This window comes from Atheta coriaria, unplaced genomic scaffold (genome assembly GCF_025399875.1).
Source record: "Atheta coriaria isolate IRGN ID8LTWV9N9 unplaced genomic scaffold, Caltech_Dcor_3.1 hic_scaffold_6_pilon, whole genome shotgun sequence".
In the NCBI taxonomy this organism is placed as follows: Eukaryota; Metazoa; Arthropoda; class Insecta; order Coleoptera; family Staphylinidae; genus Dalotia; species Dalotia coriaria.
The window spans coordinates 2,721,704-2,747,966 of record NW_027045448.1 but is presented as its reverse complement, the minus strand read 5'-3'; the positions used below and the strand labels follow the sequence as shown (position 1 = coordinate 2,747,966).

General features: G+C 39.9%; 2 protein-coding genes across 6 annotated transcripts; both read right to left on the bottom strand.

The window, feature by feature from the left end:
• Positions 1-2,227: 2,227 nt before the first annotated feature.
• Positions 2,228-11,633, bottom strand: LOC135793819 (uncharacterized). Of its 4 annotated transcripts, none has more exons than XM_065304926.1 (7): positions 10,497-11,631; positions 5,408-6,338; positions 4,594-4,812; positions 4,186-4,323; positions 4,013-4,084; positions 3,761-3,952; positions 2,228-3,605 (listed from the first exon to the last, which is right to left on the bottom strand). In XM_065304926.1, exons 1-7 carry the CDS (start codon positions 11,159-11,161, stop codon positions 3,564-3,566), a joined length of 2,259 nt encoding a protein of 752 aa, XP_065160998.1. In that variant the 5' UTR covers positions 11,162-11,631; the 3' UTR covers positions 2,228-3,563. The 4 variants fall into 4 exon arrangements, with proteins under 4 accessions (XP_065160998.1, XP_065161002.1, XP_065161000.1 ...); XM_065304930.1 differs by lacking the exon at positions 10,497-11,631 and adding an exon at positions 7,044-10,441; XM_065304928.1 differs by lacking the exon at positions 4,186-4,323 and having other exon boundaries at positions 10,497-11,633.
• A 3,165-nt stretch (positions 11,634-14,798) lies between these two features.
• Positions 14,799-23,300, bottom strand: LOC135794478 (titin). 2 transcript variants are annotated; one of them, XM_065305783.1, is made up of 2 exons: positions 19,447-23,300; positions 14,799-19,295 (listed from the first exon to the last, which is right to left on the bottom strand). In XM_065305783.1, exons 1-2 carry the CDS (start codon positions 23,292-23,294, stop codon positions 19,238-19,240), a joined length of 3,906 nt encoding a protein of 1,301 aa, XP_065161855.1. In that variant the 5' UTR covers positions 23,295-23,300; the 3' UTR covers positions 14,799-19,237. The 2 variants fall into 2 exon arrangements, with proteins under 2 accessions (XP_065161855.1, XP_065161856.1); XM_065305784.1 differs by having other exon boundaries at positions 19,451-23,300.
• Between the last annotated feature and the right edge of the window lie 2,963 nt (positions 23,301-26,263).

Sequence of the window (26,263 nt, the reverse complement as noted above, 5' to 3'; positions counted from 1 at the left end):
TTAGCAAATGTCTTATTTATTTAATAAAAGTCATTACTTATGAAAAAAATTGGCGGAGGTACCTGACCTGATTATATTTAAAAAGTTGTTTAATTACATCATTGTGTAGAGGGGCTCTTAATGATACAATTTAAACAACTTTTCACCTAATAGCAGTAAGGAATTTTCCAGTAAATCTTATTAAGTGAAATGTGCACTCCCATCGAGACTTAAGAATCAATTATCTCAGGAACTAATAGAGATAAACAAAAACCGAAAACACCCCGATGTTCAGCATCAAATCCTAGATAAGATAACATTTTAAAAATTTGAAATATAACATGTGCCTAAAAAAATTTCCGCTGCTATTTTCTCGGAAAATAATAAAGATCAAAAAGAACTTTCTTCATTTTATTCATGCCATGATATGGATCTATAAAATGGCAGATTTAGTTTTTCCATTTTCCAAAGTTGACCAAAGACCTCTCAAAAATATCAAGAGGTTACACTTGACTCTTTTTGGACTCAAAAAAATTTTTTTAAGCTAGAAGAAAATGGAAAACGCTAATCGAATGAGTTTTTTAATGGGATGAAAGATATCAAGTCAGTTTTCCGATAACATCAGTATTTCGAAAAATAAGTGGTAAAGTCTAAACAAATCAAATAAAACCACCTCGCTGATTTTCCCCAAATGTTTCTAATTGAAGTAAGACATCGCCAGGATTCTATTAATCATTTTTAATTTACGTAATGTTGATAACTGGAAATTTTAACATGTTATATAATGTAAAATGCAATACTACATACAAATATGAAAACCGTTTTTCTCTATTTCAAATAGTTTTCAAGATAAGTGCGAAAAACTATTTTATTCGTTTTCTCTATCATTTCCTAAGCAAAAAATAAAAATAGGAAATTACAACTTTTTATTACCAAATATAGGAGAACATGTGATTCAACAGACTTTATTTTAATAAAATTTTGTTCTAAAATGTCCTAAGTTTTTGATAATAATAACCCAAATTAAGTTTGGTTTTGTCGCTATTCAAATTACATAATTTTTTATTAAAATTGCAATAGGGCCTAAACGGTTAATGCAAGCCAAAAAAGTTACTAACAGAATTTAAAAATTCCAACTTTTAATTTCGAACATAAAAAAGAGAAATCTTTTGCCTTTTTTATAACAAAATATTTTGTTATTTTTTTTACGCATTTTTGGTCGTTTTTTAAGAAGGGTGCCATCTTGAAGAGAATTCTTTAAGGATCAAGAATATGAAGTCCTTTTTTCCGTAGCCTTTTTAGTTCTCGAGATAATCGCAATTTAATTTCGCCGCTTTCACGGGAAAATTTAAAAAAAAGTCCGACCCTGTTGTTCAGCAGAAATTTTTTAAAGAAAATAAGTTCGACCCTGTTCTTCGACCGAAAAAAATATTTTAACAGTGCCGAACTGTTATTCGACCAAAAAATGAATTTTTTGTACAAAAGTGGCTATTTTCAAAGTGCTTTTTAGGGCACTTCTAGAAAGGTTAGATGGTTAGAAAAACATGGATCGCGTAGAGAAACTCTCGAACTTCAAGATTACATTAAAAAACTTCAAAAGAATCAAATAGTTCACGAGATACAGTTTTGCACACCATGTTTTCAATTTTTTTGAAGAATTCTAATTTTGGAATGGCATTTTAGGGCACTTCCGGAAGGGCTCGAAAACCAAAAAGATATGGAGACTTTCGAGCTTTAAAATAGCAGTGACAAACTTTAAAAAAGTCAATTAGTTCGCGAGATACAAGGTGTTTTCTACACCATGTTATCAATTATTTTGAAATATGCCAATTTTTAAAGGGCATGTTATGGCACTTCCGAAAAGCTTAGAAGATTGACAAGGGATGCATCGTGTAGAGGAACTCTCGAGCTTTAATATGGCAGTGACAAACTTTTCAAATGTCAATTAGATTTATTTACATAAATTCTGAGTTCGTTGAATCCCATTGGTCCTGTTTAATTCTATCCGTAATGCTGAAAACATGCTCTGTTCATTGCAATCTGGGCATAATAGAATTATAAAAATCATCTTACGTGTGGAGGAAATTCCTTAAATTAGGAATGCAGTTTTAAGGTGTTAATTTGGCGTCTTGATAAACCAAGACCCATGGTCCGGTTTTATTCTCATAGACAAAATCATTAAACTAAAAAAAACATTTCCACACTGCTGTAATCATTAAAAAGGGTTGTAGAAAAAATAAGTTCATCATTCTTTGAAATCTCTATTATCATCAAAGTGTAATATAATATTCCAAGTTAAAAAGATACTGGCTCTGTTAAATTTCATTAAACACCTTAAGTAACTTTCTCTTTATTTTTGCTAGTTGTCAGGGTGATTGTAATGCCAATAGAAATTATATTTTTTGAAAATAACTCTTTTAGAAGAATATCTGTTGATAAAACTAGCCTTCACGGGTAGTTGTTATTTTAGTTCTCCCTTCTATAAAAATACCATCTGCTCTGCCTGTACAAAATAACTACTTTATTATCGGTGGCGTTTTTTTATTCTTGCGAATGGAAAGGTGTCACCCTGACAGCAGTTCAATTTTATTTAATTGTATTTTCTTTTCTTATGGTAAATTTACTGATATCACAGAATAATATCTTACTTATACAGTAAAATAAAGATATTGTTGACAAACCAAGTACTTAAGTCATTCATTAAGAGTTTTGGGGTTTTGCTTTTTCGTAATGGCACTACACAAAGTAATACACGTAAAATAAAATTATACTACTTACAGAAAATATTTGTTGCATGATAAAAACAAACAGGTTTTGCTTGGAATACACCGATTAACTAACTTACAAGTAATGAAAAACTTTTAAAAAATTTATCGGCATTAAATTGTTCTTGAAACAAAATTTCCCTAGGAGATAAAAACACATCCATACATAACGGTAACTAAAACAAAACGTTTTCCAATCCATGAACGAAACCTAGATTTCGATCCCTATTACTTTTAGTTTAGTGACTAGCAAGTCGCTCGCATTTAAATTTAGTTTATACCAATTTGGCAATTTAAAATGATATTGTAATGGCCAAGATTATTTAATGTTTACGTTATAGGCATCACGAAGTGAAAGAAATGAAGAGAAAACATAAAACTATTAGCAAACACATCGTAACTGTACGATATACTGCTGAAACTGGCGAATATACTTACAAATAGTATAAAATAATTTAGATTTGTTTTTATCATAAACGATCATTTCGAATGCAATTAAATTAATATCTTAACCTAAGTACTGTTGTTATTTTGTGGTAGGATTAACAACAGTTTCTTGTGTCTGTGATTCGATTGCAAATAGCATGGTAAACAAAATCATCCAGGTTTTAAATAGTCTTTGGTTATATCCGCGGCTCGCGCTGAAGATTCGTAAACGTAAAGTAATTAGACTTGATAAAGATGAAGTCAGTCGGATCGCCAAGCCTTCTCCTGGCTGTAACTGTAACTCCCCGCGCGGCGGCCTTGGTTTAGTTGCTTTGGTTGGCTTTTCTATTCGATGTTCGTGCACATGCACATGCTTCCAACTCCGAAGCGTCTCTAACCCGAACATACGTCCGAATGCTCGTCCCAGGCAGTCACCTATAACAGGATTCGTATTTTTAGCAATTCACCGTATTCATGCGCGGCTTGGTTAAATGTGCATTTAGTTATGTATCTCAATCACATAATCTATGGATGCCGAATAATTCGACAATTAATGTAATAACACAGATCAATAATTAAAACATTCATACCTGGCATTCCCGACTGCAATACCACTGATTGCCACACCCGGCGCAGACAAACTGTGCCGCTTTTTGATTGCATCCTTGGCACTGTGGCACATCGTCACCTGCTTCAGAATTGTTGTCCGTTCTCGACTCGCTGAGATCGTTGCTCTCATCAATGACTAGACGATCTACGCTATCTTCAGTTTCATCTTCCACCTGCAAAACATGGATATATAAACCATATTTTAAATATACGTATTATATTGCCAAACTTACATTATGTTTTCGCTTGCCTCGTCCTTCTTCATAATCGCCGGTGACTGGAGTAATGGTAATCTCGCTGCGAGCCTGAAAATAAAAAATTCAAATATAATTGTCCACAAGATTGATTCCAATGAACAAATTTTGGAAATTACACAAATGTCGAATGTGTCGGGTGGGACTCTTACCTTGTTAGTGCTGAGGATGTCAGAAATTGAAACATTAGATGATTTGTTTGGATGCGCGCCTTGGGTCTTGTCGGGTGCTGTTAGTAAACGGGCTAGTGTCGGACTGAACGTCGTGCGGCTATCCGTTTTCACTTGCGCCTGAAAACGATCGGGTGGAATTTAATCGCAATCTAACAAGCATCGACACACGCAAATATTAATGACGCCAAGCATACACATTCACTTAAAGAGTGCTAAGAGTGCCTAGAGATACAGGTATCTGATATCACAATGACTAAAGACCTATTCACGCTGGGTGTTTGCACTTCAGAGAGGGATGTGAAGAATGTATGTTGTTAGGTGGATAAAGCCCGTGATGTTGTTAGTATTTTTTTTTGAAGGGTAATATCATTATTACTGAATTATTACTTTGGTCAATATTCCGTGCAGCAACGAATTCGTCGGTGCGTTCGAAGTAGACGACGATGTCACAGCGTGGACAGTAACTTCCGGATATTGTGATGTCAACGGTGGCACTGGCTGTTTCATAAGCGATGCTTTCTTACGATCGCTATGCGCAATTTGATCGAGAAATTCCTTGTACGTACTGGATTCGTGACATTCGACTTGAGCGACATCAGGATTTCCCTGCAAGATTCATTCCTCGAACGTTTAACGACATCATTTATGGAGTTATCATTATCAGAAGTTGTTAAAAATTAGGCGGTGTTGTTAGTAAAGGCAAAAGGTGAGTAAAGAGATATTTTAGTGACTAGTTGAGTAGCATATTTAAGTTTTTTTCAGTATAAAGTAACAACGCAAAAAACCTATAATTAAAGCAGTCGACATCATTGCAACTGCGTCCAATGATGCATCGGATAGAACTTTATTGAAATAACTCCACAAATCTGTTTGCTTTCATTTTAGCGCGACCATTGACATAAATTCATTGCAATGTCGGTAATAAATTACCACGCGTTGACTAATGAACGAATTGCACGAACACAAATACTGATAAATCTGATTAACTATGAATCTATTTGCCAATCGACATTTGTTATCAAACTGTTTGCATTCGCTGGTTTCGCGTCCTACATAAAAGCGCGCAAAAAGGAAATGCGTTCGCGAACATCAATAATATCACTCCTATCATGCTAATGACCGTTAATGTTAGTCATACAGTGATTATCATTTACATGGAATGAATAATTGTAGCAAAACATTACCAAATATGAACACTTACATTCTCCATGGAGCTAAGCAAGAGCGCAATCTCGCTGTTGGTATCAACGGGTCGCACTTGTGCTCCGCTTCCTAATGCAACATTCGCCAGCGTGAAAGAGCCACCGCTGGACGTGAACGCTGCCCGGCTGGCGCTGCTCGAGTCACTGGAGTTACCATTGACGTTGCGTATCCGCCGGCCGCGCCTTGGCACGATTTCCGGATGGCGTTGACGATAATCAGCAATGATTGATTGCACGTTGCGTACGGCACCCTTGGTACGGCCCTTGTTTGGATCGTGCCCGTTCATGTCTAAATTGTGCTGCAGCGCCCTCGCCAGATTCTGGGCATCCTGCTTGCTATGTTTGTTCGGCATTAGTGAAGAGCGCTGGCCATTCATTGTGGCATCCTGATGATTCGATGACTCGCCATCAGAAATTTCCAGCCCATTGGTCATCATGCAGACCTGCTTTTGACGCTGAATACGCAGCAACAGCTCTTCTTTCATTTTTTTCACGTGTATGATGTTGTTCCATTGGCGCTCGCGTTCCTTAGCGATCTCATCGAGATTTTGAATTTCCATTATAAGCTTATCCTCCTCGTTTTGAATCTGTTCGAGGTTGGACATATCTAAGCCTTCTGTGTATTCCATGAGAATTTTGTTGCGCAAATAGGTCTCTTGTTGGATCTCTTTTTTAAGCTTCTTTGTTGGCTCGTCGACGTCATCGTCATCATCCTGATTCTTGCGCTTTGTGCATTTTTCATCGTCGGAGTCTCCTTCAATTTTAATAGAATTCGCTGCCGAAAAGGACTCCTGCATCTGATGTTGGCCATCATCGCAAACGGATTCCGTATCGCGTGTCAGCTCCGAGCGCAGCTCAGCGTGGCCGGGCGACGAGGGCTGAGCGGTGTCGCATCCCTCCCGAACATCTTCCATATGCATCTTGTTTAAGCTGGAAAAGAGGGTTGTACGATTAGAATCATGTCGGGAACAAGAAGGACGCTATGTCCACGCCAGCGCCAAACGACGGCGATCAATATAGTGGTCCTGGTAGTCGCAAGATTTAAATGTGACATAGGGCGGAGAGGAAGCCATAAAGGGCAATACTCAATGCATAGGTGAATGTAAATAGTTTCAGCTCCCCTTTTCATATCAAATAGCTGTAGATGGGCCGTATTTAGATTACCAACAAATAAAATTATAACAACTATTGAGATAAATGAAAATTTCGCCAAATGTTAAGTGAAATCGATTTACGAGAATACAAAACGCATTATTAAATCTAACTGCGCGGTGAATATCTCCGACTTGGAGGTCTTTGACCGACGTCGTGCGTCGACCCAATTAACTACGCTCCTGGCTGGTGTGGCGACCAACAGGAGCGAGCGATAATCTAATCCCAGCGCATATCCGTGCGCGTCTGCATGACCATACGTGCGCGAGTACAACAGCGGCGCGCTGATGTTGGTTGTTCTCATTCTCTCACGCAACGAGCGAGAATGTGTGCGGTGCAGACACAGATCGGGATGCAGGAGAGATCGTCACCACGGTAACATGCCGGTTGCGCTGGTAGCTTGCACCACCGCATGCACGCGCGGATGCCGGGTATTTTAGGGACGGTGCGCGCCTGTATGAGCATTGTAGCCATATGACTCACTCTTGTGGTAACCCTCCGTTGGCGCGTCGTTCGGCAGCCGGCACCAGGCCGACAGCCAATAGGACCGCAATCGCGCTGTCGGTCGATGGCGATGGCGGATGATTCGCACTCGATATGGACGAAGACGGAGACGGAAAGGCGTCGTACGTAATGTAGCAATTGTCATCGTTCGGCAGATGTCGATCAGGCATGGCGCCTTTCTTCAACCGGCACCTGGTCGGTAACCCAAGCAGCTCGTGCTGCATATCCTTCTCATAGCAATCCGGCGAGAAATGCAGCGAACAAATGCGCGCCGTAGAGGTATTGGGCACGTGACGTCCGCAAGCGTTCAGCCATTGCCGGCGGGTCTTCTCATCGCCTGGGAAGCGATGATATTTCACGGACCCGCCTTTCGTTTTCCGGTGCGTATTGTTGCAACTCGCCACCGCACATTGCGGCATAGTGTAAACTGTTTGTTATCGTTATTTGCGTTTATTCGACACCGAATTGACTCATCGCACTCGCATAGAATTATTTTTAGGTCTTTACACTGCACCACGAAGCCCGGTTCAAACGCGCACGTAGGATACCGAAACAATTCGATGACTTTCCAGCGGCCTTCTGTGTTTTAAGGCGTGTTCGATGCGAAGGCGACTGGTAACATTTGGTACCGAATGTGCGCCAAGGTGAAAGAGCGCGGATTACTCCTTGCGAAGGAGGACACACACCGCTTGCGACAAGAAAAAGCAGGCAGATACTCTCACACACACTAGAAAACGCACGCGCGCACACATTCAAGTGGAGAACGCGCTCTTGGCGGGTTCATCCCTGCCAGACGTCGATGCAACAACTGCGCGACGCTGCGATTGCTGCGATACCGATTGCCGATGGGTCGCTCTGTCGCTACCTCCGCCTGTGTATCCGCGTGCACACTAGCCTTGCTCGCTTGCATTGTCGCACCCCACCATTTGAGCACCGATGACGTCACGATTCGCCGACGTCTGCCGACGTCCGCCCCCTCTGTTACCCCATTGATTTTGCCGGTATGTCCGACATCCTGGCCTACGAGGCATTCGGCCCACGCGGCGTGTATACTTCTAAGAAGCTTGGTGGAGTCGGCGAGCATCAATCAATTGGCGCGACAAAAGATGGGGACAATCAGAAAATTTCGCAACCGGATTCAGTGCTAATCGCCATCTATCCACCCCATTTCATGCGGTTTATAACCGGGGTGTTGACCTTCCAGATCCGAAACTAGAGGATAGCGATTTTGCCGAATATAATAACATTTTTAAAATAGAAATCTGTTTTCGAAAAACAGGCAGACTATATTTGTAAATATTATTATGGCTGTGGTGCAATACTATTGGGAGGAAGCGTTTGTTCTCGGAGGGTCGCCAGCACCCTTGCATCTGTGCATTTTATTGATTTTCCCAAGTTCATGACTCATCTACACTTAAGACAATCAACATCCAGCTAGGTTTGCAAACAATGCCATTATTACCAAAATGGCATACACTCGGGTAACCGTTGAACCTATTATAATAAAACTATAAATTCTCAGTATATTGCCGAGACGTCTGGTAACATCTTAACAAACGCTTCAACATGTTCCACTTTTAAAATTCAATATTTGCCGTAGAAATTTATACTCTTTATCAAGCAATTTGTGATCGAGGGCACTTGCAGGTCTCAATTGCATCATTTTCTCTCACCTCGTGTTTCATCTCCGGCGAGCGTGATTCTTTCGCGCGTTGCAAGCGCAACAATTTGGTTACATGCAATTGTCGAAGTCGAGATATGTCTCAACATGTCAAGGATCTTTGGTGCGTTGTTTGTTCACTCCGTCCGGCGTCAGCGTAGAGCTTTCGGCCTTGAACCTCTATGTGGTATCGGTAAAAACCGATGGTTTGTCCAAGTCTCCACGACGAACAATTGAACGTGAAACTTCACGCGCCGTTGTCGCCGTGGTCATCGTCAGCAAAGGTACGCGCCGTGGTGCAAAGGCACACGGTGCGACCACATGGGCGCTCAGGTAAAGTAGCTCAAGGGCGTTGCTGACAAACCGTGTTTGCCGCGCTCGTTAAAACACGCGTCGAGTGCGCCAGCCCGGTGCGCAATCTCTGAACTCGTTACTGATACCATACACAAACGAGAAGTTCACTTAAAACTAAATTTAATTTTCAACAAATACTGTCGTCAGGATGGATAGCTAATAGAATCAATTTTACAATTTGTGTTTGAGACATTTAATCAAACAGGTACCACAATTGGTTAAAGATAAACGTATTGTTTAATACAGCTTTAGTTTTCAACTTTTTATGCCATGAACCTATCAGAAAACTAAGATAGAAGAAGTTGGAGATGATGCTGGAGTTGACGAATCAACGATGTACACCCGCATAAAGTAGCTCAAGGACGTTTGAACAAACATGCATTCCGCGTACTAGCAGCTGTATGCACAATGCACAATTTGTAATCTCAAAATTTGTATATATAAAGCACATACACGAGTATGTTATCAGCACTTCGCGAATGCATTAATAGAGGTTAGGTTGGGTTTGACTTTGGTGTTTTGCAATAAACCGAAACCATATGAAATGTTCGTGTTGGTTAACATCCAAAGGAAATTGTACCATCGCAAACGTGCAATAAAATTGAATAAACATTAACACTACCACTGGGAATACCTAAAAGCCTTATCTTATCTTTCGACCCAACCGGAGGAAACATTTTCTTGCCTGGTAGAGGACACAATCAACTCACTCACCTTGCATTGTACTCTGATCTCCTACACGTATTCTCATCATCTACCTCCTCAATAAGAACGAAATCCTTCTCATAGGCACTGCTCGTTCCTTTGCGAGTGTTGGTCAAATAATTAAGCTCCAAAAGACGCAGGTACTTAATCTGGCGTGACAAACGTGCACGTTTGCGTTTCTTATCTTCCGGCTTGCACTTTTTTATTCGCGGCGAGAGTAAGTCGGCGTAATTTTCCTTGACACTCTTCTTGGCGATACGCAGGCTGGATCTTTCTGGCGCCTTCATTTTCCGAATGTTTTATTTTTTAATTTGAAATCTCATTGAATTCATTTCGTAACGTCTCACACTCAAACTATTTGCTAGGATTACTTGTTGGAACTTATAACCGGATTTTTTTATCACTGCGATATTGTGAAACGTATGCTCGCTAACATTTTTTTACGTGTGTTTCCAATAACGTTAAGCTTGGCTTTCTTAACGGCAGATGTACTGTCAACCCCTAATGTGTTAGCTCATGTCTAGCCTTGGACTTGAAGCTGACATAATAAAACTGTGCAACGTTTAGTAATGAAATGGCCTTCTGGGAACCTATACAATAGCATGATCCAATGCCGAAGACATTTTACTTATACATTTGTGGTTGAAAGTGAGAATCACTTAATATGGCGGTCCGTATGAGTAATGAATAAATAGCAAGAGAAAATTACTTACGTCACAGGATTCTCATTATTGCCGTTTTTCAAAGCGTCTTCTAGAATGCTGCTGTTGACAGCTTCAGTCTGCTGCGTGCTATCGACATCTTCGATAGCGTCGGTATCATCTTCGAGATCTTCACACTTTTCGTCGACATCAACGCGGCCTTGGGAGCCGTCGTCCCCAGCATCCAACTCCACATCTCCCTCACCACCTGGTTCCTCCTCGTGGCCAGTTTCGGCAGCCGCATCAAAATCGTCAACGTTTTTGTTATCCATGTGCGGCAATTCGGCGTCAGTGCATTTTGAATCTCCCGCCGAGCTTTTGCTCGCGGCGGCATCAACAATCGGCTCCTCGTGCTGTGACTTTTCCTCAATTTCATCCGCTTGAAGTTCTACTTCTAGTTCGGATTCCGCCTCTATCACTTCATTGGTGTCAATGAGATCTTCCGGTTGTTGTTCGACATCGTCGGCATGCAGCAGTTCGTCGTCACCGTTCATCATAATCTCACCGACCTGGTCATCATCATCATCGTGCAGTTCTTCGGCATCGCTCGTCGTTTGCTTCGCCTCTAAAGTGTCGGCATCAGTACTCACAGCAGTTGGGTCACTTTTCTTGTCCTCGATTCGTACGGTCGGCGATCCAGCGTGTTGCTCGTCCATTTTCATTTCCGATTCGCCCATTCCACGCCGGGCTCAGCCGCGAGTCGAGCCAGCAGACGCTTCCAACGCAAAACAAATAAGCACGCACGCACCACGAACACGTCGGCGTCGCGGTCGGAGTCTTCGATAGTGGCGTTCAACGCCGCGACGTTAACATTAAACCAAAACACTGCAACTCCACCATAAATAACTTGCGCGTCTGTGTTGTTCTCACGTCGTGTTGAATTTTTGGCGTATCGGAGGTGCGCAACTTTACCAATAATCTAGATGAAGCTTGACGTTTTTAAAATGAAGTCGTCGGAGCATCGAGTATACACGCATCTTTATTAAAACGAAAACGGCAGGACACTTATGTATGTACTACGCGGCGATAGGACAGTTCCTCGACTCTTTGACCTAAATGTATTGATTCCGCTGTATGTGCACAACCTAACAAACGGCAGTAACAGGCAGCAGGCCTCCGAACCAGCAGCAAAACAGTAGACCAATCAGCATACGCTGCAACCGTTTATAGTAGCGTCCTGCAACACCATATCACACTGACGTGTCATGCGCAGCAGTTATACTTGCTGGTGGGTGAAGTTAGCTTCCTTAAATCTAGGCCACTAATAATGCATTTATTTAAATTCTTGAACAATTGATTATATGTTGTTTTATTGGTGTTTTGTTTTCAATTGTAATTATTTCGTAAATGCTTAAAGTTGTTAGGTTCATAACGAGAACTCGTTTTGAATTAAAGCAAAATTGTATGTGTTGCCTTCTACGCGTGTTGCCGGAAAACTTGAGGTATTGCCTTCAATTAAGTAATTAATGGAAATTTTGTGGTTTTGATGCAAATGAGTGCTCGTCATTCAATAAAAGCAGTAAACACAATTTTTGCGTCGCTCGGGATGTATTTAGGAAGAGAAAGACGAAAGGGTCAGAGCATGATCATCGGTTATTCTATTGCCAGATAGATGGCACATCAGGTACGGAACAATTCATTTATTTGATCCTAACGGCAGTTATAGCGTCGTCTGAGTTTTGACTGTTATCTAAGTTAGATAGTGTATTTGGACTGATTGGCGGTTGTAAACATTGTGTTCTATTTCAGAGCTATTTTTGATCTATTTATGCAATATTTGATTTTTCTGTTGGGTTTATTTCTTTTTGCATGCTTAATGTTTCCAAGTTTAAGATAGAAACAACGAAATGAAAAGAAATCGATCATAATTTACAATCTTTTATAGTAAAATTCATTAGAACGAATTAATTATTGATCAATGTCAATAATTCTCCACTGATTTGATATTCTCCTGGACTGGCTTTAATTTTGGAAACGTAATTTATGTTTTATCAATATACTTGGAACCAGAATAAGAAAGAAAAATCATAAAATGTTCTAAAAGGCTTGTTCACTTCGTTGATCTATCAAAAACTATCAAAATGAACTATTACGTCATAGCATATTCAAATATCATCTTAAATTTTTAAACATCAGAACAAAAAATTAACGGGTAATTAAGTAATCGACAATTTAAACCAAAATTGTTTCTAGTGATGAATTATTACTTATTTTAAATATGAGTACTATGAAAAAATCTAAAGCGTAAACTTGTTTACGAAGCCTTTTTACATAACTTTTCTAAGTAAGAATATGATTCTTGCTTGCACGTACATGCGTCTTGTTTGGGCGCGATGTAGAAGTGGAGGTCAAAGTTCGACCTTCTGGAAGACTCCCCAAGCGGCATCAACGCGTTTACACTTTTAGATAAGTATAGTCATGAACTCATGCTGGAAGCAACTCGCCTTGCCTTCTTGAGCTCTTGCTGTGCGCTTCGACCGCCAATTGCTTTGTTGAGCGCCGCGGTCTCGCGAAGCGTGTTTAAATAAGAACACCATTACGTACAGATTTAAAATCTCTTCATATGGTATTGCTTGAATATGATCAGCCGTTGGTGCTATGAGAGAACATAAATAAATTTAAATTTAAAGTGATTCAATGACGACCCTTGGAATCAACCAAATTGGAAACGCAGACAAAATGCTTTTCAAAAGCGAGTCGATTACCATAAGAATTAAATTGAAGGGACGTCCTATTTACATGCAAACACTATTCTTTGCTCATAACCACTGAAATTCTTTTTACATTTGTAGTCTGCCTATCATGAGAATCATCAATCATACATTTTTTTTTAAAATTGCCAACGTACTCGTACTTAAATTTCCAAAATTGATATTTGTATTAACAATTTACAATAGCTTGTAATTCATACCAACATTAATTAACATTGTCAATGTCATTGCCATTTATCGCCATTACCTAATACCATTACCTATTAACTTATTACTAAATACTAGTAAATACATTATTACTAAAGACTAGAAACTAGAGACGCTGACTTGAAACAAGGAATTAATTTTAAGGGAAAATAAACAAAAACTGATTTTTTGATATGAGTATGTATAAATTTAGAATAATTTGATTCAGTAGAAACACAATTTACCGGACTTAAGGCTGACAATAACAATTGGATATCTGAAAATTATTATTGATTGTATGATTATGAACATTGAGGAAATTGGGTTGGTGGTGCGTTAGTTGTACTCATAGGTCCCAAATTAGTTGTTATTAAGGTATGGTATCATTGATTATTGTTAATTCTGGGAATACTAAATTAGTAAGCAATCAGTTTTGTAACCAGCAGAGCTATTTCGCACAAAATTCGTGAAAATGTAAATCCAATTTTATAAATATTTGTATGCTTTCTAATAAAGGGAACTAAAATAGCATCCAATTATACGAAATTCTATTTTAAATGAAATATCTACTAATTGGTATTAAGTTACACTGACATAGGTACGTATATTGCGTTTGCAAATATGAGTTAACACAATTCGATTAAGTTCTGCCATTACATAACAGTACGATTATTTTGTATGTATTGACATTATATAAAAGGAATTATATATTTACATAAGCTTACCCATTTTATATATAATCATTAATCATGAATAATCACATCCAATAAATAATAATATTGGGCGTGTTTGCTCTTTTTATAAACGACGCGCACAAAAGTTTTAATTTTTGCAATAAAATTTTAAAAACATACTTCATAATGCTGGCATAGTTTACAATTTGGTTGAAATTAAGACATTTTGTAGTTGGCAATAAACTATAAACTATAAAACAAATTAACAGAATTTAACTTCGATTAATAATCAAATTTGTATTTGCTTGAAGTTTGAAGAAAAAATTGAAAATAAAACAAATAGTTTTTAAACAATTACGAAAATAAGGTGGTCAAAAATCACGGATAAGTCTTATGATGTAAAATACGAGTATAGTGGAGATTCGAATGAAAATGGCTTAATGATTAGGTAAATTAAATATTTTTGAACAAATACGATATTTTTTTCCAAAAATTTCAAAAATGTATATAAAGCAATTATGTTATTTTGATAAGATATTGTGTACCTATATTTAATCTCCTGAAAATAATATAACATCTATCCAGTTCATACATGTTTAACAACTGTTTAAGGTTTGCCTTTAGGCTTTAAAACATAATTCCATGCCCAACTAGTTATTTAATTTTTAAACCATTACTACCTGCAGCCGACTGTACCTGAAATAAATTCAAAACAAAGGAAAAGGTTTGAGATAACGAGAAAATTATAATGGTAATATATATTTATTTATTTCATTATATTTAGTTTTCATTATTTCTGGTTTGGATTCATACGTTGTATGTTCAATTAAAATCGCAATTTATCGTAACTAGTAAATACATGTTGGTGTAGGAAAAGAAAACACGAATATGAGTACTACGCGAGACCTTCGATCGACATTTCCATTTGTTTCTCATTTCACAAGATCGAAAATTTGCTTTAATATAAAAACGTTCACGATGAACCAACGCAACATTAAACGCATAGATATTAAATGGAACATGTACATTCTAGGCGCGGCACAGGACACAGGATCACAAGTCATTTGATACACATCTACTCTAAAGTGTAATAACTTATGTAACAACGGTAACAACAGAATTTCAGCCAAATTCTCAAAATGTATTTTCGTAAAAGTGGAGATATATATGAACAAACGATTGTGATGTTAAATTACCATGACTTGTTGACCATACATTAATTTAACTAATTTAGCATCAGTTGGAATAAATATAAAATAAACATTCGATGTTTGCAATCGTTTAATTATGTTTTTTTGTTGTTGTCATTTAAAAGAAAATTACATTGTTTTTACATTGTTCTAGGGTACATTTTAAAGTATTGGTGTACTTTCTAGTCATAGACATAGTATTTTTAACATCACAGTAGTTACACAAATATTAGTTTCCAATTCGTTTCCTTCTCGAAAGTATATGTTCATTAAATAGGAATAAAACGATTTATCATCATAGAAATAAACAAGTACAAATAATCTTTGGTTTGCTGAAAATGATGACCATTCGTTTTATAAATTGATTCTCAATTCCTTAAAAGGATTGTTCAAAACTGTCACATTACAGTATAAGTACATGTTAATAAGAAATAGTGTACAAGTTTGAGAATTACAATATAATTGGTTGAAAATAGATAATCCAATTCGAAATAAAACAGAACGTACTTACAAACTAAAAGATCTAACAACTTAAAACTATGTAAAACATTAAATATTAAATTAGATTCGCAAGTTGTGTTGTTAAATTAATACCTGAATTTAAGGGTTGCTATCGTATTGGTAAACATAGCAATTGATTTTCTAAAGAAAACAAACATTTGTGTTTTGACAGATATTGGGACTAACATTAATAACATTAAAGTATCCTTAATCGCTCCGCCTTTTGATTCACAATATTTGTAACGCAATGGTAGAATATACAATTAAAATCCTTTGCAATATTTTGCCTCATTTGCATTCTTTCCACTGGATGAAATATTATATGTTTTCTTGTAACAAAAATATGCCTATACACCTAGGTAAAATCTTAAAAGTAATTTAGTCAAGCGTGAAACTCAATCGTTAATGGTTTGCAGTCGTAATTAGTATTCAATCAATAAGAAATCACTTCTTTTCTTTTTCTGCATTAACTTAATCAAACGCAATAAGTGTTTGCTCTGTATTTGTAATACGTTTTGTCTTTATTGTCTACACCTTACTTTTAAATGGGTGAGTTATAAATTTACGTCCGGCCATTTTTATTTTTATCTTGTTAAACATTTTAAAATTCAATTTCACTTAAAACGCAATCTCGAATGCACCCGGAATGAAATGTATAGGAGATAATACAACTCAAAAGATAAATAAGTAACAACGAAAAACATTTATACATTTACATAATATACATATGCCCGACTTGCGTGCATCAAAAAAATCTCACGCAAATCCAACAAAAGTTTGTTTGGTTGATGTGTGAATTGTGAAGATTTTTCTGACGTACGCCCGACACTGAATATAAATATATAATCAATAATATCTCAGTTCATATTAGGGTTTACCATCTCATGTTCATCTTTTAAAAAGTTTAAATTGTAATTATAGTCGAAGCGATATGTACGTTTTGCCTTACAATTTGGTTTTGCAGTTTGTTGGCGTTTCCCGCACGGCAATTCAAAAAGCAGCGATTCCTCCTAATTGTGTGAATGGTTGTTAGGCGAGAAGTTTCAGCTTGCAGATAGTTTTCAGTGTGCATGCAAAGTTTTCGACAGTAGCCGCGTATGCGCATGCGGCCGAATTGTTCAATTTGCGCAACTTTTCGGTTCAAAAACTTCGGAATGCTAATAGGTTCTTCATTGTTATTTCCGGCTTTGAAAGCGGTAGGTATGCAGGAAAATAATTACAGCCGCTATTAATCTCTGGTAACCATATTTCATGAAATATCGTGTATTTCAAAATTGAATTTTTGTTTATCCGATGAATGTTTTTGATCCATTTTTAAAATGATGCAAGTATTGCGGTTTTAATACGCATCATATTCGATACTCATTGAATACTATATAAGCACGTATGAAAAATCGTATGGTTTTAAAATGTTACAATTATTTTTTTACGAATGTATTCTTTTTTTTTTGTTTTCATCCAACCGCTCGCAATATGTGAGATTGTTCGATTACCTATTTTTATTATTTTTTTGCTTAAATTGTAGTTTCAATTTATATCAATTAATTTATTAGAATATCAATGTTATAATCAATTCGCTAAGATTTTTATTTATATTTATGTATATATTTATATATTTTATGAATATTTTCATTCGATTCTCGCTTATAGTACTCGTATAGGATGCGATCAATTTGATCACACTTCTATCAATTAGTCATTGGCATAGCTAAAATATCGATTAGTTTGTCTAATGTGTGTCCTTCATTTCATCGTCGCTTACAGCATTTAATTAACTTTGTACATGTTGTTTTTTTCATCTTCTTATTACATTTACATTAATATCTATGTTTTTGTCTTGTACTACTCTGGCTGTTCAACGCCCTCGTTAGTTCGCTTTGACCACATGTTTCGTTATCGCTAAAGGAAATTCATAACCGAAAACAATATTGCAGATAACGTAAAGTGTGTGTCTCAAAAATACTAACCGTAGTTTATCAAATACATGAATTTAAACATAAATGATTTTTAGGCCAAAGTAGGGCCTCGTTAACGAAAGTAACATTTCAATCAATATGTGTTAATGTTTTCTTGGGACGGACATTCCGCAATAAGTTTGGCATACTCGCGAAAAGATGTTTGTGTAGTACATATACGAGTACAAGAGACGTGTGTGTGCAGTGGTTTTGTTCACAATAAGTGTGCGTGCCACTTTTTCCGTTGTTCAGTTGCAATAATTTTGCCAATATTCCGAATATTATGCAGATACAATGAGCATTCATTTGTCAAATGTCTTATCAATACATGTACAATTAATTTTAACTATATGTACAGCGAGGAACATTTTTATTTGTTTTCTTTCCGCGTTTTCTGTGTTTTATCATTTTTTACATGTTTACATGCGATCGTAATGTCAGCTTTGTGTAGGTACAGATAATGAAAGTGGGCAGCGGTACACGTTATTTTTTTATCTTTAGTGCCTAATACTATGTTTTTGTCAACGACAAAGTTCCAATCGGTTTTATTTGGCCGTGTTTTAAAATGTTTTCGATTGTTTTGTTGTTGATTTATCAAACACTGTGTAGTAATATTATTTGGGAAACATTAATTTCATCAGACATCGATTTCCGGCCGCGCAGACTCGTTTGCACACTTCACATATATCGTTAATTGCGTTTAGCATTAGATATTTAAAGAAAGACTTCTTTTCGCCCCGGCAACAAATTAATTCAATTTCCGTCATTCAATTACGAGCGTGCGCGCGCGCTAACACTCGAGTGCTCGTCGCCTTGTGTTTCGTTTCCGATCCGCTCGTCGTGTACCTCAGTGTGCGCGCTGCCTCCGTTTGTATGATTTGACGTGTTTCGCCTTTTTTTTTATTAAATTTTGTGCGCGCAGCACAGAAACGCGACCGACGAACAAATGCGGATCCGAATGGGAAGCGGTGACCTCGCGAGACCTGGTTCGCGTTCTCCTACCCCCTGCACTTCGGCTTCGTCGTACGTCCGTCTGACGTATTACAGCACTCGCTCTTCTATCGATTTTTCTTCACATTCGGAACTGGCCGAGCGCGCGGAAGTGGAGTGGAGACGTAGCGAGCACACGCAGCCTTTTTTATTTTTATTACGAAGCTGCCCGTTTTTTAGACAACGCTTCGGGAATCGTCGCTTTTAACTCATCCATCCGCGTTGAGGGTCGTCTCGCGTCTCCCAGACGGCAATGGGGTGTCGTTTTCTTTTCATTCAACATCCCGCACCACGGCAATTCGTGTTTTACCTTCTTTGTCAGGATTTGTGAGCATCTAAAAGAGTTCGTACCGATTGACGCCATTGGGATTCTATAGTCGGTTTTCATTTTGACAAGAAATCAAAGTCGAAGCCGGAGAAAAGGTCCATGTTCTTGTTCGCCGGCGGGTCTTGTGAGAGTGGACCTACGGATACGGACTGTCTGGGTGGTGTGACCATGGTTGGCAGCGCCTGTTGCCTCCACTGAGTCGGAGGCTGTTGTCGCTGTTATTCTCCTGCGGCCGTCACCGTCGTCCAGTTCCACGGACTCGTGTAGCTTTTTTGGCTGTAAAGGTTACAAAATGCACATCTTTTATTAGTTTCTTCTTTGTCCAAATTCATTATACTATTATTACTACTCTTTCAAACATTCATCTAAGAAAAGTAAGTGGAAGATAAATATAAATATAAATCGTCCTTGGTAGCAAAAAACTTACTTGCCAAATAATGGATGCCAAAGATGTTTTTGCGCTTCTTGCATCTCGTCGATGCTACTAGTTGTACTGCCCACTTCGGCGATGTCATCGTATTTCAACAAACGTGCAGCATTCTTCGGATCAACTAGATGCTGCGGTTGTTTTACTTTGAGCTTGCCTGTCGGTGGACCGCCAGATAAATCGATTGGTCCTTGCGATACCCTGTTTCGTTTTTCGTGCAGCGGATGCGGTTGTTGTTGATGCGAATGTTGCTGCTGTTGTTGTTGTTGTTGTTGTAAAAACTGCTGCTGTTGTTGCTGGAATATCCTGTATTGATCAATTTGCTGCTGATGATTCAGCTGCTGCTGCATTGGTGATGGCGGTGTGCTTAAGCCAGGAAATAGACCCAGCTGTAAATGCGGTTGCACCAAATTGGCAAACGGCTTGCACGCCACTTTCGGTTTGTGGTACATTTCCTGCTGTTGCTTTAACAACTCTTGTTGTTTGAGAAATTCCTGGCGGTGCAATTCTGCTTGTTGTGCCTGTTGTTGCTTCTGCCGCTGTAATTGCAATTGTTGTTGTTGCTGCTGAATCTGCTGTTGTAGCAGCTTTTCATTATCGTATTTCCGCTGAGATGCGTCTCGATGATGCGAAGGATGGCTCTGATGATGATATGTGTTCTGCTTCGATTGCTGATAACTCGTCGAGGATTTACTCTTACTCGGATACTTCGGCGTTTGATGATTCGTCGACGGCGGCTGATATTGCTGCGGCAACGACCTGGGCACGTTCGGTTGTTGAAATTGATGTTGATACGAGCTATGCAAGCTGTTCATTGGACTTGGACTGCTGTTGGTGCTCATTGCGTTTTTGCTCATCATTTTCTGCGAGTTGAGAAAATCTATTTGGTTTTTCGTCCGCGCCTGTTGCAACATGCTTTCTTGCCACATAGATAATTCGAGAGGATTGTAGTTGAGCGCCGTTTGTGGAAGCGGAAACGCAGGTGGTGGGAAAGGGCGCATCATATGCGACATATCCGGGGGGACATAACCCGGCATCATGGTGCTCAGAAATTTCAGGAATTCTGGATTATTCATCGCTTCCATTTGATTCAAGTAAGGTAACCACATCATTTGTGAAAAAGCTGCATTTGTCGCCGCGTCAATGTCGCTTGATAATTCAGAAATCTTCGACTTTTTCGAGGTTTCTTTCTCTTTAATGGCGTCCCGAATTTCCTTATTAGGCATACTAGCAACTGGTGGTTTTTCTTTCGATGGTGTCAACGACTTTCGCGGTTCCGGAATCGAAATAAGTTTATGCCTCTCCCGCTCGGCGAGTGGCTTCTCTTTCTCCTTTTCCGCAACAAACTTTTCTTTCTCAACAACTGGCAAAGACTGACTTTGCTTTTCAACAATGAGCTTTAACTGTGATAGAGTAATCACCAGAATGTCGGGATCTTGAAGCAGATGAGGGAAAGCAAGTGCTTCCGGCAAGCGTAATTCTGGTCGTTGCTTCAGCAGCTTTGGTATTTCTTTGGCGGGAGCAGACAAAATTTGGCTCAATCTATCCTTGGGAATTAACATCGGATCCGGAATGTTGAACGTATTATTACTTAATACCTGTTTCAGTTGCGCAACGGGGTCCATTTCCTCTTCTTCCTGCGTCAGCAATTCTAGCAACCGCGGGGTGTCTATTGCGTTATTATTGTTATTTTTATTATTATTATTACTGGCCTTGTTATTTGTAACCGAGTGCACAGTTTGTTGAGGCTTTTCGTCTTTTCCGGTCTCTGTATCTAGAAGGGTCTTCAACGTAATATCCTCGAGTTTTATTTTTTTAGAGGGTGGTTCCTCTTGCGAGCACGTCACTTTTGGACTATCTGACTCTCTGAGTTTTCCCAGATCCAAGGGTTCCTTTTCTGGTAACACAATAGCATCTTTGGTAGGGGAAAGCAACGATTCTAAGTAAATATTGGACTTGCTATTGGATTGGGCATTGTTTTTATTGGCACTGTACAGGTCCGGGGATGGTGGAACGGCTGGAATTCCACTCGGTTGTGGTGATTGTATCGTCTCCGAGTTTTGCGATGCGGGTCTTTTTGACTGTGGCGAAGACTGACACTTCGGTATGCTCAGGTCTGTCGGAATTAGGTCCTCGTCAGTATCACAGGCTTTTGTAGTGTGTACTCTCAAATCAGTCGGCGTTTCCTCCGTTGATTCAGGTTCTTCTGGGATGGCAACTTCTTCCGGGATTTCCACTTCCGGCGCTTGAGACAAATCTACCTCTGGAGACGCCAGAGATGCCTGATTGACTGCTTCTATTATTTCAATTGTATCTATCTGCGGTTTAGCTTCAATTTCTTCTACATCCTCTTCCTCTTTGAGTACATGGAGGCATTCCACTTCCGGCTTACAGTCGGCGGGTGTCTCAGGCGGTTCAATCAGCGCATCCTCGTCTTGAATAACCTGCGGACTGTTCAATTCAACTTGTTGGTTGTCATCATTTGCAATTGTTTCCAAGTCCTGTTTTATGATGCTGTCGATGTCGGAGTGTAAGTTGTCAGGACTCTGCAATGACTGCTCCAACCTGCTGAGAATATCATCCATGGCTAGATTATTGTCATCGTCGTCGTTATAGTCAATTTCGCAATCTTCCTCGTCGTTTATCTTGTCTCCGTTAGTAGTGGAAGCATTGCAGGACTCGATAAACATGTCGAAATCTTCCTGCTCATTCGACTTGCTGTTCGTCGTCTCCCAGCGCTCTGCTTCGATTTGCTGGTTGAACTCGAGTTCGGCGACTGCGAGTAAATTGTCCAGCGGCGAAATGTTGTTTTGACAATCATCCTGCGCACTGGCACATCCACTAGTATCCACACTGACAGCACTGGCACTACACTCCCGATTGTTTACATCCGCCTCCGGCAACAAATGCGGCGGCGAGCAATCCTGCTGCGTAGGCGGTTCACTCGTCACTTCCGAATCGTCCGCGCTCCATGTGGCATCGGGATGCGGCTGCAGCTCGTTCTCGTCCACCTGTACGCCGAAGGACTTCCGTTTCGGCCTGCTGTTACTGCGCCGCTTGGACTTCTTGCAATAGCGACCGGAAGCGTCATCCTTCTGGAGAACGGGTGCCAGCGTCTCGGTGCGCGGGATGGCCCGCCATCCCTGCGCTGTCTTTGTAAGCAGAATCCGATTCCGCTTGTCGTAATCTTCGCATTTAACTTCCACGATGTGAGTGTCTTTTTGCCGGACCCACACGAATATCGGATTCACTCTCGGCGACGAGGAAGTGGTATCACTGCACGACGACGAAGACGTCGACGTGTACGCGTGGTGGTGGTGATTATGATGATTATGTGCATGCGACGAGTCGGAGGCGGCGGCGGCGGCGTTGTTGTGGTGGAGGCGTTTGGACGAGTTCGAACGTTTACGACGTTCCCGATCCCGATCGCGATCACGTCTCCTGTCTGATTTACGATGCCGCTCGGTTTTCCGGGACGCTCCCGGGGCGGCGCCGTCCCTACCACGTGACCGCGGCGTATCGATCACCTCCGCCGCCGTTGGTTGCTTCGTCCGCCGCGAGCGCTGCTCTCCCATAACCTCTCCGGAGCACTGGGTCGAGCCGCAGGGGGCGCGCTCCTTCACCTGCACGTCCTCTTCACAGTCACTATCGTTGTTGTTATTCACAAGCGCGCCGACCCCATCGATACTATCGGCGCCGTCAGCGCTGTCATCGCCGTAATAGGTGCCATTGTTACTGGGCGTGTAGTTACCGCTGTAATCACTGCTCGCGCTATTTGAACGATTGCTGCCCTTCCGCAGCGCCGAGATGGGAATTAAATCGGGCACGGGGGGCAGCGCCGCACTCATATCTACGACGCGCCACACTCACTAATCATGTTACAGAATTTTGTCCACGCCGCATTCGTAGCTGCACCCGTCGGCGGCCCCCCAGCACCTGGACATTTTCCGCGACTTTGTCCTCGATTTCCGCGATTTATTATTTACCGACGACGATACCGGCAAACTCGCACATCACTATTTCTCGCGATTGGCCGGCGCGAGCGCCTCGCTTTGGTTCCCGACCGTGGCAGCGAAATTAAATCGTAAACGCGATGCACGTCGGCCGCCGCTCCGTCCGCAACTCGAATCGCTTCGTAGCGCGACTCCACTACAATAATCGAGTCAACGTACTCGCGTTCAACGCTAGAGCCACTGCCACTGCCGCGTCTTGCCCGTGTTACGTCGTCGTGACCGATCCACGATCCGCGATCGCATTCAACGAGCCACACACACTACGACGTAGCGAAGGCCGACGGCGTACGACTGCGGCCGAACGTTTCGGGAAAACCACCTGAAACAACCCCATTCGTTGCAGGAATTTTCACCCCTCGTGCCGGCGCATCCTCCAATAGCGCGCGCGCGCGCGTGCACGAATGCCAAGGGTAAGGAAATTACACCAGCGGCTCGCAAAATTTCCTCAAACTCGCTTCAAGTTGAAAACCTTCAATAGCACCGATTGAAGAAGTGAACGACACGCTTGTTGGCAATGCACAAACACACCGCCGAGCGAACAACCTTGACACTGCGAGGTTAATTGACCATTACGTGTACTTACAACACAACTATGCACAATGACTGAGGGCAGACAAGCAGAACCCACGGACTTTTCCCTTCGACGTACTCAAGCGGTGTGAATTAAAAAAATATAAGCCCATAATATCATCAACGCAACACCTAGTAGCCTGTTTTCGGCTTTTCAGATTTCCAGTCTTCCGCAAGTGCGCCGCAAATACCACAAATTGGAACACGCTCAAAAACAAACGCAAAGCGTAATATCTATTAATAGCCTCCCCACAAAAATCACTCTCAATCCTCCTGTTATTTTCATTTTGTGTATGTGTGTTTTTGCAGCGCAATGTTTCGGCATGTGGAAGAGGGTGGCTTTGCCTAACAAGATCAAGAACAAGTGTATAAGAACAATGAAACGTAGTGCCTTGTGTTGAGGGACCTTGTGGGGGGGCCTCGAAAAGCGTGCGGAACGAATCGACACCCTCGGTTATTCCACCTCGCATGTGTTCGCGTTCAATTGTCGCTGCAACTGCGAGTCACTGGGGTGTGCTTAGAATTCTATCCCTCCGACAAAACCACAAAGTGATCAGGAGCGTGAAAGCGATAATTGACATATTGATTCCGTCAAATGATAGAAGAGAACGAGGCAAAGCAGAAGTGGAGAGAACTCTAACTAGCTCAACAACATCTGAATCCCAATTGTGGAAAACAAAGCATCTACATTTTTTTCTTCTTCAAATCAGTAATTTTATTTTATTTATGTCGCGCAAAGTTGAATAATTTAGGCTTTTAAACACTTTGTACTTGACAAGTCCGCACATGTGTTATGCCCAAGGTGTAAATATTTGAATGGAATTGATTTTTACTAGTGTGCTCGTCATAAGTCATAAGAATAAGAAGTGTGCTCAATATCGATTGCATGTTTCAATTGTACGTTTCTATTACGGTATTGTTCCATGCGCTTTGAATTGAAACAGCATTTATTATAAATGGCCAGCTGTTTCATGTCGTTGTTTATGAACGCAACATGTAACATAGCATGTTCTCGGTAATTGAATATATTGTTGGAGTGTTCTCCGATAATAATAATAATTGATCGGGGACCTGTTGTGTTGCGAGTTGGGAGCTCTAATACGAGCATTTACTTAATTAGAAAACTTGTGTTTTATAAATCGCGTACATATTCAAACACTTGGAAAGTTGAATATGCAAAGTACTTGTATGTAGTTGAAGTAAATTAACTGTGCTCGATCAGAACTTTTCATTAGTAGAGAAATATTCTGCTCTGTTAAATTCAGGTAAAATAAAAGAGCATCAGTTTTTATCTACCGCAAAATATGCATTGATTAAAAAATATTGGGAAAAATGTTTTTTATGAATTTGGTTGGTTTTGGCTTTTGCAGCTGTGCAAAATTAAAATTAATAAATAACTTGTTATAAAAAATCAAAAACTTGCATTGGTTACAACGTTTTTCCAAAATAAACAAAACATTTAAAATTAAAAAAAAATTATTATGAGATAAATTTATGACCTTGCCAAATTTATCTATTTACAAATAGAATATGAAATAATAAAAATATATTAAGCGTGAATCAAATTCATATCAAATATTAACGAGTTTTAATGACAAAGAAAAAAATCATTTTATGATTCACTCAAAAAATTCAACCAATAAACAATATGGTTTTCATAATATTTGCAACATCCTAAATTGACCAAAATTTATTTTAGCATTAAATCAAATTCGATCAATATCCGTAATTGCAATATTTCTTCACTGCTGTTGAGTAATGCTTCAACCTGACTACACTGTGAACTTATTAGTTTGATCTGCTCGATAGTGCGCAGCATTTGTGTTTCGAAGGGGATTAAAATAGCTTAGCGCAACCCTAAATCGAGTTATAATAAATAGGGGGTCGGCTATAGTAAACAAGGTCCGCCGCGTCGCGCTTCATTTCATACGCGAAATTCCGCTCGGGTGCGGGAGCGATGCGTAAGCGTATGCAATACACTTTCGGTTGTTGCATTAGTTACGTCAGTTACGCGTACATTCTGCATACCCTCAAATAAGCGAGTATGAGAGCTGCGTGCAGATAGATAGAAAGGAGATGAATGAGTGGCGCCGCGCCGTGTTTGGAGGGTATTTGCTATAGGGCTAGCAGTACCGGTCCCTAGGGCACGTGTGCACGCGCCGGTACAGTCATTACGCATTGATTGATCCGTCTGCTCCATGTTTGCTATATGGAGTGTGTGCTGCTAAATGAAT

What these genes read in the sequence shown, in the direction of transcription:
- LOC135794478 (XM_065305783.1), bottom strand. Translation starts at nt 23,294, where the DNA reads ATGAGTGCGGCGCTGCCCCCCGTGCCCGATTTAATTCCCATCTCGGCG. An exon ending in TGGCATCCATTATTTGGCAA is followed by an intron (nt 19,296 to 19,446) that starts GTAAGTTTTTTG and finishes TAACCTTTACAG; the next exon opens with CCAAAAAAGCTACACGAGTC.
- LOC135793819 (XM_065304926.1), bottom strand. Translation starts at nt 11,161, where the DNA reads ATGGGCGAATCGGAAATGAAAATGGACGAGCAACACGCTGGATCGCCG. An exon ending in TGCTTAGCTCCATGGAGAAT is followed by an intron (nt 4,813 to 5,407) that starts GTAAGTGTTCAT and finishes TGAATCTTGCAG; the next exon opens with GGAAATCCTGATGTCGCTCA. An exon ending in GAGGCAAGCGAAAACATAAT is followed by an intron (nt 3,953 to 4,012) that starts GTAAGTTTGGCA and finishes CATGTTTTGCAG; the next exon opens with GTGGAAGATGAAACTGAAGA.